The sequence below is a fragment of the Hermetia illucens genome, chromosome 3 (assembly GCF_905115235.1).
Source record: "Hermetia illucens chromosome 3, iHerIll2.2.curated.20191125, whole genome shotgun sequence".
NCBI lineage: Eukaryota > Metazoa > Arthropoda > Insecta > Diptera > Stratiomyidae > Hermetia > Hermetia illucens.
Genome location: NC_051851.1, coordinates 163,285,473 through 163,300,658, shown reverse-complemented (window position 1 = coordinate 163,300,658; position 15,186 = coordinate 163,285,473). Strand labels below are relative to the sequence as shown.

The following is a 15,186-nucleotide window of genomic DNA, read 5'->3' as shown; positions in this document are numbered from 1 at the left end:
GTAAAGTGGCTCCCTAGTACATTCTGCTACAAAGTGACCGAAATTGAGGCATCTGAAGCATCTCCTGAAAGATACTTGCTCCCTAAGACGACTCAATCTATTCTTACTTTGCCCGCGGTAATCGGTTTAATCCCTGATTCCACCAGCAAGCTTATAATAGCGGTCTGTGTGCGTCCATATGCCTTTTTCATTCTTCTGTTAGCACTTTCTCCTATTCTGCTAAGGTTGAATTTCCCTTAGGGCAGCACATATATGCTTTTTGCGTACGCCTGATGCGACTCACACTGCCACCCAGGTCTGTCAATTCCGGATTGACTTCGACTTTTCGAAGGATATCTGCGTAGGACGTATCTCCTTTCTTGGATAATGCCTTTTTCTTTTTGGCGCTTGTTGGACAACAAGGGATTCACGTTTGCCCGCGTTGTCACCTACCTTATGTTGAGGAGCGTCACCCGCATCTTCCGTGTGACTTTGCCAAATGACGCTTGGACATTTCTCTCCTTCGCCGCCCTAATATAGGACAACTTAATGGCACGTATTAAAGCCCTGATATGTTGGTGGATATTCCGCTTCTCCTCAATGAACTCACAGAGTTCATTTATGCGTCCCTCGAGTGAAATAAACGCCGCTGCTGTTTGCTGCCTTCCACCGTCGTCTTTTTCAGCATCGATAAGTATGTCAGTCCGGGGACTCTCCAAATTCCGTTCCGAGTCCCGAGACGAATCTCGACTGCCTAAGGGCAATGTTGCACTCAGTGGTGACTTCCCAAGTTTTGAACTTTTGCGATATTGATCCGCTGTTGATCTCATTTCTACTCCACTATGACCTCCGGTAGCATTTGATGCCAAAGTAGCCAGGTTTCTCACTACTGAGGCATTACGGTCGCTGGACGGATCGACGGCCGTGAGCCCGCTTGCTCACTCCCAAAAATTGCCAACACTGGGTTTCCGAAGCCATAACGCATCCACCGAGCATCCCTTACCCGCTTGATGGAAGATTTGGCAACTTCAGACAGCAGTTTTCGGCGGAGGCTTTCCATATCGCAACATTTGCCTTATCCTGCACAGAACGAACCTAGTTCCCATTTTTCTTATTCTACAATGTAAACTTCGATATGGATTGCCTTCACTAGCGGTCGGGAATCGTGCGACGAAACACCTTTATTAAAAAATTCAGGAACTTTGCCGAAGATCGTGGCTTTACACCGGACTAGTTTCAATATATCGACGAGAGTGATTTGTTTTGACGACAGTTGTCTGCCCTCAAGGAAGAGTTTAGGCTGCGAGGCGGAAGATATCAAAGAAACGCGTTTCTTCGAACTCTGAACTCCAAAAACTTAGCTTATCATCATGATCAAAGGCGGAACAATCGGTCGGCCATTTCGGTATCCTTAGTAGCTATCTGGTGTTTTTGCCTACGCTATTGCTCCAGTTGAGGCAAGGTCTACCTGATGTTGTTTGTCTGTCATTAGCTGTTGCCTCTATAGATTTACCGGGATCATCTTCACTCATACGGATTACGCGACCAACCTACCGCAGCCTATTGAGTCGGATTTTATTCATAACCAGACAGCCTTGTTATAGCTCATAAATTTCATCATTATATAGGCTGTAGAAATGTGTACACTTCTGTCTCTTGAACGCGGTGATACGTTGCAATTTTTTTTGCTAAGAACTCGAGTATTCGAGGAATACACAGTTGGCACAGTTTTTGTAAGCTAAAATAGAAACTTAATTTTCTCACAGTTTAAAAATTTACTGGCAAACTTCGCTTAAGTTTATTCCAGGGAAACTACATCGTTGCAATTGACAAAATAGGGGACAACTGGTAAAAAATTGCTAGACTGAGATGGCTTAAGGGAAAAAAAACGTATCATAAGAGGTAAGACGAGAAAGAACTACTGTTTGGTCCCGTTTGTCATGTGTATATGTGTATATCTATCATAGAAGTAATGTTACCGTTGCTTTGGTAATACGGTGATGTTAGGTAATATGCAAATGTTAAATAATGCGATGATGTTAGGTAACGTTCATTACATTTTAACTGATGTTCGTTATGGTTCGGGTCCGTATAACGCTTATCTATTTATAACATATATTTCTGTCTAAAATATATCCATATGTTCCGCGGTAGTTTGAAGTTATTTTCCTTGGACTAATCACCCCTGCGTCCGCTCCCTCTGCCAGTTGCTAGTTTAAGAAGTAGGTCACTGCTACGCTCTTCCAGTCTACTGTGTTGCTCCATCGCGGTCACTTTTAACAATAACAAAACATTCTCCTTTTAGGGAAAGATTGGCAGGTTTGACTGCCAGCCCACTCATTGGTCTTCCAGTGAAAGTCCTGACAGCAATCGAACTATTTCTTGAAGAACTACTTCGTGCATTGACCATGCCACAGGTGATCTCTCTTTTCAAATCCCTTAACTTGAATTGTATTTTATCCTTAAAAAATGGACCTTACGAAAATTCCACTGTTGCCATACTTATTGCACTTTTGTCTGTCTCTTCTTCACTCCTTGGTAGAGTATAGGGCATTCAAGCAGTACCAGTTTTCAATGATTTTGTGTTTCAGTATCATTATCACCAAACTCAATGCTATTATAAGCTTGATAAGCCTACAACAGCAAGTCAGCACAAAGACGAAGACAAAAATCCATGACAAACCGGAACCGGGTCATCGAGATAAAATCATTAACGCCTAACCAACTCAACCAGGATCTTCAGTCCTATTTCATGTCGGACCGGGCCAAATGAAAAACATTTACTCCTGCTTTTTTTTGGTCCTCCTAGCCCTTGTGTTGGACATAGCACCCAGGTATCTTCATACCCCTCGTTTTCGACATAGCACCAAGGTCCAGGATTTGGGTGTTATGCCAAGGGGTCTGTGGATAAGAAAAGTGAGAGTAAGTTGCTTTCTATTTGGTCCGGTCCGACACCAACTGGATGTGGACTTAGAATCATTCACATTCCAAACAAAAAATAATCACGCTTTTCAGAGAAGCATGTAAATTATAATTACTTTGAATTAAGCCTGAAATCTAAAATCTTTCCGCACTGCCATTTCTTAGAATTTATTTGCTTTGTTATTTGCTTCCATTATTTCTCTCAATTAATTTTTTTCATTGTTAATAGCTGTTAGGACATTTTCCAGGTTAACCGAGGATTATATGCGAACAATAGATTCGGATGAGCTTCACAACTTCCTGAAATCATATAAATTTATACTTGCTTTTGAGAACGCCGCTTGTAATGATTACATTACGGAGAAATTTTGGAGACCAATTACTATTGGATCAATACCAATTTACTTTGGATCACAAACGATTGAGGTATGTTTTTGGTTTTTTTTTCAGCAAGGCCTTCATTCCCGTACATAATTTATCTGGTTGGAAACTAGAAGTGTTTTAATTAGGTGACCATACCATCGAAGACGCCTCTCTCGTCAATTTTTCCACCATGGGTGCAACCTCATATTGGTCGCGGAAATCCTTATTAATTTTTACGTTAACGTCTTCGTGTCCATTATCGCGAGGCGCCGTTTATTGTGTATTATAGTCAGTCAACACTCAGTACCATAGGGGGAGAGAGTGCGGACGATACTACAAAATTTTGGATTTGAGACGTTCGTTGATGCGTCGATCAGAAAAGAACGCCACTTCTTTAACGAACATCGACAGAGACACGAAGCGGTTTTGATATATCCGCCACACTTCAAACTTCACTTGTTGTTTGGATCACGCTAGAGAAATTTGACCGCACTATTAATTGTCGCAGAGCATACCAGGTGACTTAGTGTGACACACGGTCAAATGCCTCTTCTAGATCCAGAAATACAATATAAAGAAGGCGATCATTTTCACGATGTTCTTCAATGGGTAACCGCGCATCGTATATTGCGCCAGTACTTCTGCAGTTCCTGTTTGAACGATAAAGCGAATACGGTTGTCGAGAATGCATTCAAAAATTTTCCCCTTTTAGGGGGCAGCAACCGGACCGGACGGTAATTTGAAGACTCTGTTGGACTACCCTTCTCATCAGTAAGATTGTGTTCTACCTTCTTCAACCTCAACCCAATTGAAGAATTCATTGATCCACAATTTCGGGTTCCAGCCCTTCGGTTTTCAGGGTTCCGATGCGATGCCTTCAGGTCCTGTTGCTTTCCCCGATTTCATTCGTTTTATTGCTTCCTCGACTTTACTGGCGCTAACAGATGGAACTGCTCCAAATGTCATCAATGCTTGTCGAGTTAGCTTAGTTTAGTTTATTGAGAGGCAGCCGCAGCTCCAAGCACTCAAGCGTTTGTTAGGCCCATTGTACTATCCCCGAAAATCGCTTATTCAATAGCCTCCTGCCTGCGGAGTTAGCAGGCTTTTGCGAATCTGAGAACATTCTCTAGAGGCAGAGAGTGCGCAGATTCTTTGTTGAGATAACCCTTACTTAGGCGTCTTTATCTGAGGTCTGAGGAGGCTGGGCAGCTGTATATGAGATGCAGGGCCGTCTCCTACTTCTTCTCACATTGATTGCATATAGCCGGAACCACCAGGACAACTTTTCCATAAGGTGGTTTAAGGAGCAGTTTCCCGTTAAAGGGTATTCATATTCATGTCCCACTTTATATAGGACAACAACCATGCCGCTCTAGGCCCTCGTCCTTTAACACAGATTTTCACTTGCCGGCAATAGTTCAAATTTATCCACTCGGCCGCGTGAATCCTTGTAATTTCATCCTTCAGAGTAGACTTGATAATGGATTGCAGGATGTCAAAAGCTGGATTTTTACCTCACGATTGTGGATCCAGATCCTTGGCGACCCATTACCAGCAATGTTGCTGTGGCACCTAATTCATATGCTGTAGCTGTTTAGTGCTTATAATGCTGCACGACTGTGGAACAGATTCGAATGGTAAAACCCTGCCATTTATGTCGAAAGTATTCTTCTGCTGTCAGTGAAATGACATCTATCTCCCTCTGGAATTGGGTACTCATTTTTCCCAGAGGTCGGGCCACCTGATCCGTCTTCCATGACTTGCTGCTGTTAGCAAAGTTCAGTCTTGGCTGCCAGACGATGCGTGCATATGTCAAAATTGGTGTTACTATAGATGTAAGCACCCAATCAATCCGTTGTGGTGAAAGTCTCCAGTTCTTACCTATCGCAGTCCGAAAGCACTACACCACTCTGCAGGATTTCTGATATTGTTCCTGGCTAAGGTTTTCCCACGTTAGCTCCTAAATACTAGACTGTTTGCACCAGCTGGACTTCCGTCCCTGGTAGCATGTTGCTGCCCCACCTAACGTTCCTAGTGGACATAACTAGTCCAGTCTTCCTAGTGTTCACCGCGAGTTCGTTGCGGAAGTGCGAACTGTGGATTATATGCAGAGTTGTATTCAAGCGGTTACATATTGTGTCCGTAAATTTGCCGATAATTATTACGGCTAGATTGTCCGTAGGAGCCGTAGCAAGGTGTCCATTACCAGGAGTCATAGCAGAGGAGAGAGAACCTTTTCCTGTGAGCAGCCTGCCTCAATAAATTCTGGGCCAATCGATATTTCGATTTTTCTTGACTTCAGTAAGAGGAGGATTAAAGTGATAAACAGCGGATCGATTCCATGCTATCTTGCCTAGTCACAAATTGGTGCGAATGAAGCACCTTCGATGTCCTTGAATGCACCTGGGACGTATTCTTTTTCGGACATCGTATTTTCAATTTTTGCCGTTAGCTCATGGAGTGCTGCCTCCGTGGATTTGCCTTTCTGTAGTCGTGTTGCTTATAGTAAAGTGGGGATATATACACCCCTGATTTACTAGTCTTTCCAGTCCTTTTAGTAGAAAGAAAGCTAGACTAATCGGTTGGAAGCTTTTCCGTCCTTTTAGGTGGTTTTTTTTTTGTTTTGGGAATAAATATTGCCTTCACTGCCTTTTTTTTGTTTTTTAGGAGGTGGAAATCTTCAAAAGGCACTGCCTGGATACACGTCCCCTACACCGTGGAAGCATCGTCAGCTATTACATCAAGGGGGCGGAGTTGGCTTACTTTAGCTAGGTCTCCTTTCGTCCATCCGCGGCAATCGTAACCGCGTCTTCCCCACCTCTTCCAATTTTGGCAGTTTACTTTGGATCGTTGCGATCATGGAGTTGATCACAACCCAATCTTCCTGGCAAGCTGCCATTCTCCGGACGAAATTTTCCGGTGATAGCATTTCACCTAGAGTTTCCTCTTAGTTTCTCCTTTATTCCCTTCCTATAGAGGTATTGACGGAATCCACCAGGGTCGGTGGGAAACTGGGAGCGGTTATCATTGATTTCCTCATGTTCTTTCTCTAGCCACTCCTTGATGTTAAGGATCAATCTATGTGTTCAACGACCCTTGCTTGAGTAGTTGTTTGTCTATAAAGGAGAGATGGACTTGATGTTATATATATGCTCGTCATGATGGCGAACGCTGAGACGATTCGGAAGTCAGAACACATTCTTAGGGCTGTTCTTCTGTAAACCCAGTTTATGTGCCATAGATAAAATATGCGGCGTTGATCTCAAAACCGGGACTGCATACAGCAAGATTGAAGTCACTACCCTAGTATGTATCAAGCAGCCAGCAAGTATGCCGCGGACCTTCTATATTCGGCATCACTCTTTCCAGAGCCAAGCTGGCTTTAACAGTACTGATTGCTTCGCATGAGTACAATTTACCATCTTCAAGGTGTCTTACAACCACAACCAGTGCAATGTCATCGGCGTAGCCCACCATTGTGACCTCCTCCTAAACGGGAAGATTAAGAGTATAATTGTACATGATGTTTCAAAGGATTGGGCGCAGTGTGGAGCCCTGTGGGACACACGCGAAAACAACGCACTCCTGACGTTCGGTGTCTTGCTAGAGCATCCGTTCTTGCAAGTAGCTGTCCATCATGGCTGCGAGATAGGTGGGACTACCAATCGGCGCTTCTGTATACGCCCCCAGTTGGATGAATTGAATGCATTTTTCACGCCCAAAGTTACTGCTGAGCACATTGCCTCCTATAATGTACTGTAGTGTGCCGTTACGGTCTTGAATGAAGTGTTTTAACACATTGTCAGGCCCTGATCCAATATGTCAATTGCGCCAAAGATTATTATTATTAAGGTTACTATCACGCGATATTTGATAGTGCCATGAATTTCGTTTTCGGTCAAGCCAGTAATCAAATTGATGGTATCAGTGGTGGATTTGGCTTTACGGGACCTATACTGTTGATCTGAGAGGCCTCCTTGACTGTGAACGACGGGAGCAATTTATTATAGATTATCCGCTTCAATAGTTTTCCCATAGTGTCTAGAAGACATATAGATTTATAGGAGGATGGCACACCTGGAGGCTTGTCAGCCTTAGGCGACAGTACCAATTTCTGCCGCTTCCATGCTGTAGGGAATATCCCCTTGCATATGCACGCTTCGAAAAACTCAGCGAATATGTCCGGTCTCAATTTCACCGTGAGCTTAAGGGCTCTATTCGGTATTCGGTCTAGGCCCGGGGTTTCTACCGTAAATCTTCAGTACCTCCTCTCAGAGGTCGTTTGAAGTTGTCGCTGCCTCTCTTTTGCTGGGGCAATAACTACTTGGTGATTTTCAACAGCAGAGTGGGACACGTGATCTGCGTAGATGAACGGCTTCTGAACCGTTCCATCACGATTCTATTCGTGTTGCTCTACGGGCTTCCGTCCGCCTCTGAGCAGAGGTTTCTAAATCATTCCCTCTTGTTCCGCTGAATGGCCAGTCTAAGGTTTTTGCGTGCTCCTGTATAGGCGAGCTCTTTTCGCCTTTGTAGATCCCGCCTACGATCATCTGAGCCATTCACCTGGCTCGGTGAAAGGCTGATCGAAGGCTGGCTAATTCACCATTCCACCAATAATTGGGTTTTCTACCAGGGAATGGGCATCTCCTAGGCATGAACGCGACACATATGTGATATGAAGATCATTTTCTATAGGACCGCCAGTCCTAGCAGGTTGGTCCAACCACACTTCCATGAAGGTCTGTACATCTAGTGCTTTTGTGGACCAGCCTGATGTCCCTCTTGGTTTTAGGTATGTTAGTCGTCTACCATGTGACTGTTTCCTTCGTTCAAAGATAATTCTCTGGGTGTAATCCTTGCTAAGATGCCTCGTCGTACAACGCGTCAGCGTGAGCTAACAAAGGTCAGGTTTACGATTGGAGCACCTTCCCGAAAGGTACTTACGCCACAGTGACGGTTTTTATAAGATTCACTCATAATGGCAATTTCCTTCTCTGACTCGTAGGTGGTCTACTCAAGGAAATCCTGAGTGGCCCTGCAATGATTGAGATTGTTTGAACAAACCTCATTTTCTCATTGCATTCAACGCCCTTCTGAATTCCAGGCATTTACCACTTGAGGTATTATGCCAGGAGGGACGAGACCTCCTTTCCTTCGTACAACAGGCATTTAGGGTCCCCAACGCACTGCCTGGCAATATTGCCTTTCCCTCTGAACCCAAATCGAATCGATCAATGCCGTTGCCGTTCTCCACGTAGTTGTCAAACATGAGGCATTTGGAAAACCTCTTTAGTAAGATCTGCTCTCTTAAACGGCAGACTACCATCCAATTCGAACTTTTCCGGCCGCCTACAAGTTCTGTGTATCGAGGTCGTTTGAGTACTGCCATAGGATCTTCTCAAACTGACAATAGACTCCTCCGTAAGTTCTTCTAACTTGAATTGTACCTTCAAGGCAGTGCAAATTCCTCCTTTTGCTGTCATTTTATCGAGACCCTTACACGGTGCGTAGATCTAATGTTTTTGGGTACATATTGAAGCATTTTCCCCAAGTGAGTTTTTTAACTTGAGTGCGCTGTCAGTTTTGCCCACGCTGGATCTTTTCAGCTCGAACATGAGACCCCCTTTCTGGGTTTTGTGAATTCTATTCTTGTTTTTGCTCAAATCTTTTAGGTCGGGATCAGCTTTCACTTTTTTGAGTATCTCTGCATAAGACAGATTGACCTTGCTAGAGGTAACTATGGCCTCTGGGCGAAATCGCATTTTTGCTTTCCTTTTTGTTGGTAACTTTGATCCATTCAGTGCTTTTGTTCCCCATGAGTCTCCTAACGCTAGTCGACATTCATACTTTGGTTATGTGTTTTACCACTTCTGAACTTTCAGTTCCGCTTTTTGGAACTACCTAGATTTCTTTTTTCTCTGTTGATTTCCTAAGGGGTTCCCCTCCTTTTCCCGTACTCTCTTATTCGGCCGTAATTCGATAGCAGTACGGTTAGACGTTACCTGAGTGGCCTGTGACACCGTTTAAGGTTTCGGTTTCTACTTGGTCTTCCTGTGATCTGTTATAGCGGACTCTGATAGGTCTTACCATATTCTTTATGAATTGGTGCACGTCGCGCTTGTCCTTGATAAACTCGGACAGCTCAACTATATTTGGTCCGAGGTGGGAGAAGGGTAATTTTTCTATATCAGGGCTCTTTTCTCTGTGAGCCTCAACGGGATTACCTCTTATATACGTTTCTTTACCTTTGGCTTGTATAGACCCTTCCTGTACTCTTTCTTTTACAGTCTTTGGCATTGGCAGATCTCAGAGTTGGCGAGCATCTCCTGAATGGGTTCTTCTCTTGGTCCTGGAGTATTTCCTGTTGTCGCCCCTCTTGAACAACCGCGATGGGTATTGTTACCGGTTTTGTAGTCCAGCAATTTGCTTTTAGCTTTTAGTTTTTTTTACTGGTGTTCTTGGGAAGATGGTACTTCGCTTGAACACTTCTCTCTATCTGTACCATCTGCATTTAACCCGACCACGAACATAGTTCTTACACGAAAAAATTCTGTTCTCGTTAGTTTCCCTAACCTTATAGAGTTTTATTTATTAGATTTTATCTTACCAAACCTCTTGATAAAAACTTTATTATAGGAATTAGTTTGAAGGCCGTTTAGTCGTTTCTTTCCTGAGCCTGTAGGCGTTATGAGGCTTCCGGTTTAGTTATGGATAAAGCCGTGGGAAAATGTCGTGTAACCCGTGATTTCGCATTCTTGAATTGTTTTAAGAAGATCCCCAGTGGAGGGCTGAACCGCCCTAGTAGATCCCGACCCCAGATCTTTCTTGACCTCGATATGAGCGAGTTTTTGAGCGGGTGCCCCGCATGCGTCGAACACTATAGAATTTCAAGTGAAATGGAAACAGGGTCGGAGGCAAGAGAGTGTATTTTGCTAACCAGGTGATGCGATGGTACTGTTTATTTGAGTAACCTACAGGTATGGAGAGAGTCAGTAATGATAACTACTTTCGCCACACAGATCCTAAGGGCCATTTTTTTTATATACGGCAAAGTGTTCACCAGCTGAGACCGTGCTGACCTTTAAGGAAAAGTGTGAGATCAGCCTCCCTCCGGGGCCAACTACGGCGCAGGTAGTTCCACACCCGCCTGACTGCAGCATACTTTTCTCAGAAACGGCTAAACCGATTGACGCGAAATTTGGTGCGAAGGTGGAAGCTGTAAACAGTCACACTGTTACACCTTTCTAGCTCCAGAAGGCTAGGGATACTGCCCACTGGGACGCTAAGCTGCATTCATTTAGGCTTTCTCGTAAAGCATATAAAGACGAGCTACGCAAGTCCAAGCAAAAGAGTTGGACGAAGTTCGTCTTCGAAATTGGGAATGAAAATCCATGGGGAATTCCGTACAGGTCAGCCATGGGGAGGCTCTATAGAGAAGAACCCCTCGGTGCAATAAACACCGTGGGAGGGAAAACAGGAAATTGGGTACATACTGCAAGAGCCATGCTGGATGGATTCTTCCCTGATGAAGAGCCAGAAATGGACACGGAAACTCAGCGTGCCCTCAGGCAATCCATCAGGAGATCTCTTAAGGACCGTAATGAAAATGAGGGAGGAAGTGTTGAAAGTAAACGGCCATTCGAAATGGCGGAGCTACTAAACGCAGCTAACCGCTTCCGAAATGGGAAAGCACCAGGGGCAGACCAGATTGAGGTTGAAATCTTGAAGTGTGCAATTTTGGCAGTCCCTCACGAGATGCTGCACATGTATAATCAGTGTCTTGGAGAGGAAGTCTTCCCTGATATATGGAAAATTGGCTCAGTCAGAGCCAGCCAGGAAGGGGGTAAAGACAGGGAAGAAGTAAAGTCTTACAGGCCTATATGTCTACTACCTGTAGCGGGCAAATTACTGGAAAGGCTTATTTTGAATCGGCTCGACCCACTACTGACGAGCGGGACTCGTGTTGCCCAACGTCAGTTTGGATTCTGTAGGGGGAAAGGCACTGAAGATGCCATCTTGGAAGTGAATCGCATTGTGCGGGACACTGACAAGCCGTATGTTTTGGCAATTGCCTTCGATATTGAAGGCGCCCACTACTGACGATGCTGAAAGAGTTGGAGGTGAGGGAGTGCGCACCTGCACTGTATGGGCTCATCTATAGCTCATTTTCAGAGGGAAGAGAAAATAGTCACCAAGGGTTGCACACAGGGGTCCATACTTGGACCAAGTCTGTGGAACCTGGTGTTTGACAGACTGATAAACAGGTTATCCGACATTGTAGTGGAGATTACTCCAACTGCATATGCGGATGACATCCTCATCCTCATTGAGGGCAGGAGTCGATCACACATCGAAAATCTTGCTCGGAGCACCACGGAATACGTTAGCACCTGGTGCAAGGAAATAAAGTTGAAACTCTCGACGAATAAAATGGAAGCAATCCTGTTGAAGGGAAAGTTGGCCAGAAGGCCCACTTTAAAAATCCAGGGCAATACGATACGAGTCGTATCAGAGTTAAAATACTTGGGGTTGTGGTTGAGTGCTAGCACAAACCATCGCCTGCATATGATGGAGACAGTAGGCAAAGCCAAAAGGATATTCAACAACCTTGTTGGACTTGCTAACGCTGATTGGGGTTTAGGTCATAGGGCCAAGACCTTCATATATAGAGGATTGTCGGTTCCCATCCTACCATATGGAGCGTTAGGGTGGGAACCATTCACGAGCGACACAAATATTGGGCCAGTTAGATCTGCCCAACGAATGGCGCTCATGGCAGTTACAGGTGCATACCGGACTGTCTCAACGGATGCTCTGTGTATGGTAGCTGGTGTGCTACCGATAAAGCTTGCGGAAATTGAGAGACACTTTGCCTATAAGCTTAGGAGGGGAGTTAGGTTCTCGGTTGAAGGAGAGGTCTTCAACAAGAGGTTGCCTGAGGGAAGCAAAGAAAAAGGGAGACTGAGAGATGCCATCTTAAAGAAATGGCAGAGGGAATGGGATATTAGCGAAAAGGGAAGAATTACGAAATGTTTCTTCCCAGATGCCGCAAAGAGAGTTAAGATGAAATGGCTTCATATCAACCATTATGTGAGTCAATTCCTTACGGGACACGGGGATTTTAAGAGCAAATTAGCTCAATTTGGACTCAGCAGAAGCAGTGACTGCTACAGCGGTGAGGAAGAGACTGCACTACACGTGCTATTTGAGTGTCCCACGTACGAGGATGAGCGTAATAGGGTGGTAATTAGATGTTGAAGGGAGTTTTCGAAATGGCCTCTTTCCCCTGAGGAGCTGGTGGCGGAGAAGGTCTTCCCCGCATTTAATGATTTCTGCAGGGAAGTACTTAAAAGTTAAAAGGCTTCTAGGGTTTCAGACTTAAGTGAGTTGGAAGTTGCGAATGAATCAGGAAGGGAGTGAATGAATATGCTAGTGAGTGAACGAACTTATCTAGGATATTAAGCGAGGGAAATTCTATAAGTTAGAGTGGGATAGTTCGATGAATGGATTAATGGGGCCACAGGGAGTTTGAATGAGTGTTAAATGAATGAGTTAGGATGAGAATTAGAGAGGGTGCGTGAAAAGACTCGCGTAGGCCGCTAGCAAGGTCAACGATGCGAAACGAGCATTGCCTGCAACTATTGTTGTAGGCAATGAGCCCACATAGAGCTCGGAAATGCGTTTCCTTAATCTATGAGAATAGCCTAAAGGCTGTCGAACGGATGATCGCAGCGGATGTCGAGGAATCTACATCGAACGCGTACCTCGGGGTTGAGTAAGGCCCATTCGCGCCCCAGCGCGAAACTCAACATTGGTGTTGGACTCGAGGTGGTTGTGGTGTTAAACAAGTCGACAAGCTAGAGTCGCATCCACCGGTGGGGGACTTGTAAGGACGCATCCTTGCAAGAAATCTACCATCTGGCCCAGCCAGAAAACAAGCCATCCCGAAAGGGAGGGGTGTACGGCCGCAAGGCTCAGGCACTCCCTTAGGAGTCAGCACAGTGCAGTAGATACAGACTCCATGTTACATTTTTCTACGTTGAGTTTAAAAAGGGGTACATGCAGAAGAGGGGTGTAAATATTTTTTCCATCGAATATAGTCAAGTTAAGTATCAAAAGAAAGGTCTCGATTAGCACTTTTCGAAGCCAGTGTTAGGGGGAATGCGGCGAGTCGAAGGTGATGATTTTGTGGCGCGGCAGGATTCGCGGCATTCGAAATTTATTTCGAATGTTGCGAGTGCCAACGAATAGATGGCGCGGATCTATCCACTTTGCGGATCACGACACGGGAGTGGAGGACCGGCGAGTGTGCCATGAGTTAGGGGCAGAAAAGAAACAAATGAAGGGAGACGTCTTTTCTGCCTCTAACGTTTGAGAAGCAAGAAGTAATTCAGTTCTCAACCATCAACCGGACTGGTCGTTTTGGTTTTGTATTTCATCTTAAATTAAAGAATAATTGTAAATAATATAAAAAAAAGATAAGTTCTATGATTATGTCAATTCAAACGATTCGCTTTTCAAATATTTTTCTTTTGAATTAAATTAAATATTTTTGTATATAAAAGACAATTTAGTGACAATAATGCAATAGCTTTAATAAAACTGAATAAATACTTAATTGGTGACCCCGATTTTAAAAAAAAAGTTCGTGCCCTTCAAAAGTTACAACTGATAACAACACATCTTGATGCCGAATTTCATCGTAAGGTCTATGAATTGGAACGCAGCTTGGAAGAAAGACATCGTGATATTTTCAAGAAACGTTTTGAGATCATAAATGGAGACTATGAGCCAACTGAAGAAGAATGCAATTATTCGGATGCTGAATATACTCTGGACTATACTCGCGCCATAGATGATTTCCCATTGTCAAGTAATAGAAATCCATCCACATCCCGAGTCGGAGCACAAGCAAGAAAGAAAAACGCCCTCCTGCACAACAACAACCACCACAAATTCAACAGCAGCAGCAACAGCCACCACAGCAGTATCAACAACAACAACATCAGTGCCACAACAATCAACAACAGCAACAAACGGACGTCCCCAGCACCGCCAACGCCGCAGCTACAGCCGACAAACTCGACCAGCGCCACCGACGAGGAGCTATACTTAAGAGAAATTATTATTCATTTATATATAATATTTATTTATTTATTCAGTTAAAAAAATAGTAATAAAAAATTTTGAAATCGCTGCAAGAGACGGCGTGGAGGTGTTTGGCATCGCGAGTCCTCCATTTTTGGTGGTGTTTTTGGTCTGCGCTGGATAGCGTCCGCTTCGTTTTTTTTTTCTCGTTTCGTGCGTGCATTTGTGGGTGCGGCCTGCCGTGTCAGTATAAACTCACCGCGGTTGCATCTCAATCTCGTACTTTTAGTGAAACAAGATGTCTTTTGACAATAAAGACGCAGCAGGCCCATCGGACCCGCAAGTGACCGCCCTCGCCGTACGCGTCCCTCCGTTTTGGCGGCGGAACCCCGAACTGTGGTTCGTGCATTTGGAAGCACAGTTCCAAATGTCCGGCATCACATCGGACGCGACACGTTTCAACTACGCGGTGGTCGGCCTGGACGAAGAGTCCATACTTCTGGTGTCCGACGTGGTGAAGTCGACATCGTACGTGCAGCTCAAGAGCGAGTTGATCAGGCGCCTGTCGGCAAGCGAGTCGGCAAAATTAGACCACTTGCTGGCGGGTTTAACGTTGGGTGATCGAACTCCCAGCCAATTGCTTCGTGAAATGAGGCAATTGGGTGGGAGCAAGATCGGCGACGACCTGATCAGGTCGCTCTGGCTGCGTCGGCTCCCGGAGGGCACCCAGGCGATCCTCGCTTGCGTCTCCGGTTCCTTGGAGGAACTGGCAGCGACGGCCGACCAGGTCCAGGAGGTGTACGTACGCCCAACCTTGGCGGCCGTTCAACCACC

At 44.9% G+C, this 15,186-nt stretch overlaps 2 protein-coding genes across 3 annotated transcripts in view; both read left to right on the top strand.

Annotated features, from left to right (window-relative positions):
• LOC119651029 (laccase-2) overlaps positions 1-15,186 on the top strand; it is a 78,110-nt gene that overhangs the window by 4,028 nt on the left and 58,896 nt on the right. The gene's annotated exons all lie outside the window — the stretch shown is intronic.
• Positions 1-15,186, top strand: part of LOC119651030 (alpha-(1,3)-fucosyltransferase B) — a 60,479-nt gene that overhangs the window by 40,425 nt on the left and 4,868 nt on the right. Inside the window, exon 4 of one of the 2 annotated variants that reach the window (XM_038054343.1) lies at positions 3,150-3,327. In XM_038054343.1, coding sequence (XP_037910271.1) covers positions 3,150-3,327 — 178 coding nt within the window. Of the gene's footprint in view, positions 1-3,137; positions 3,328-15,186 lie in introns of both variants that reach the window. The other variant, XM_038054342.1, reaches the window with a different exon arrangement.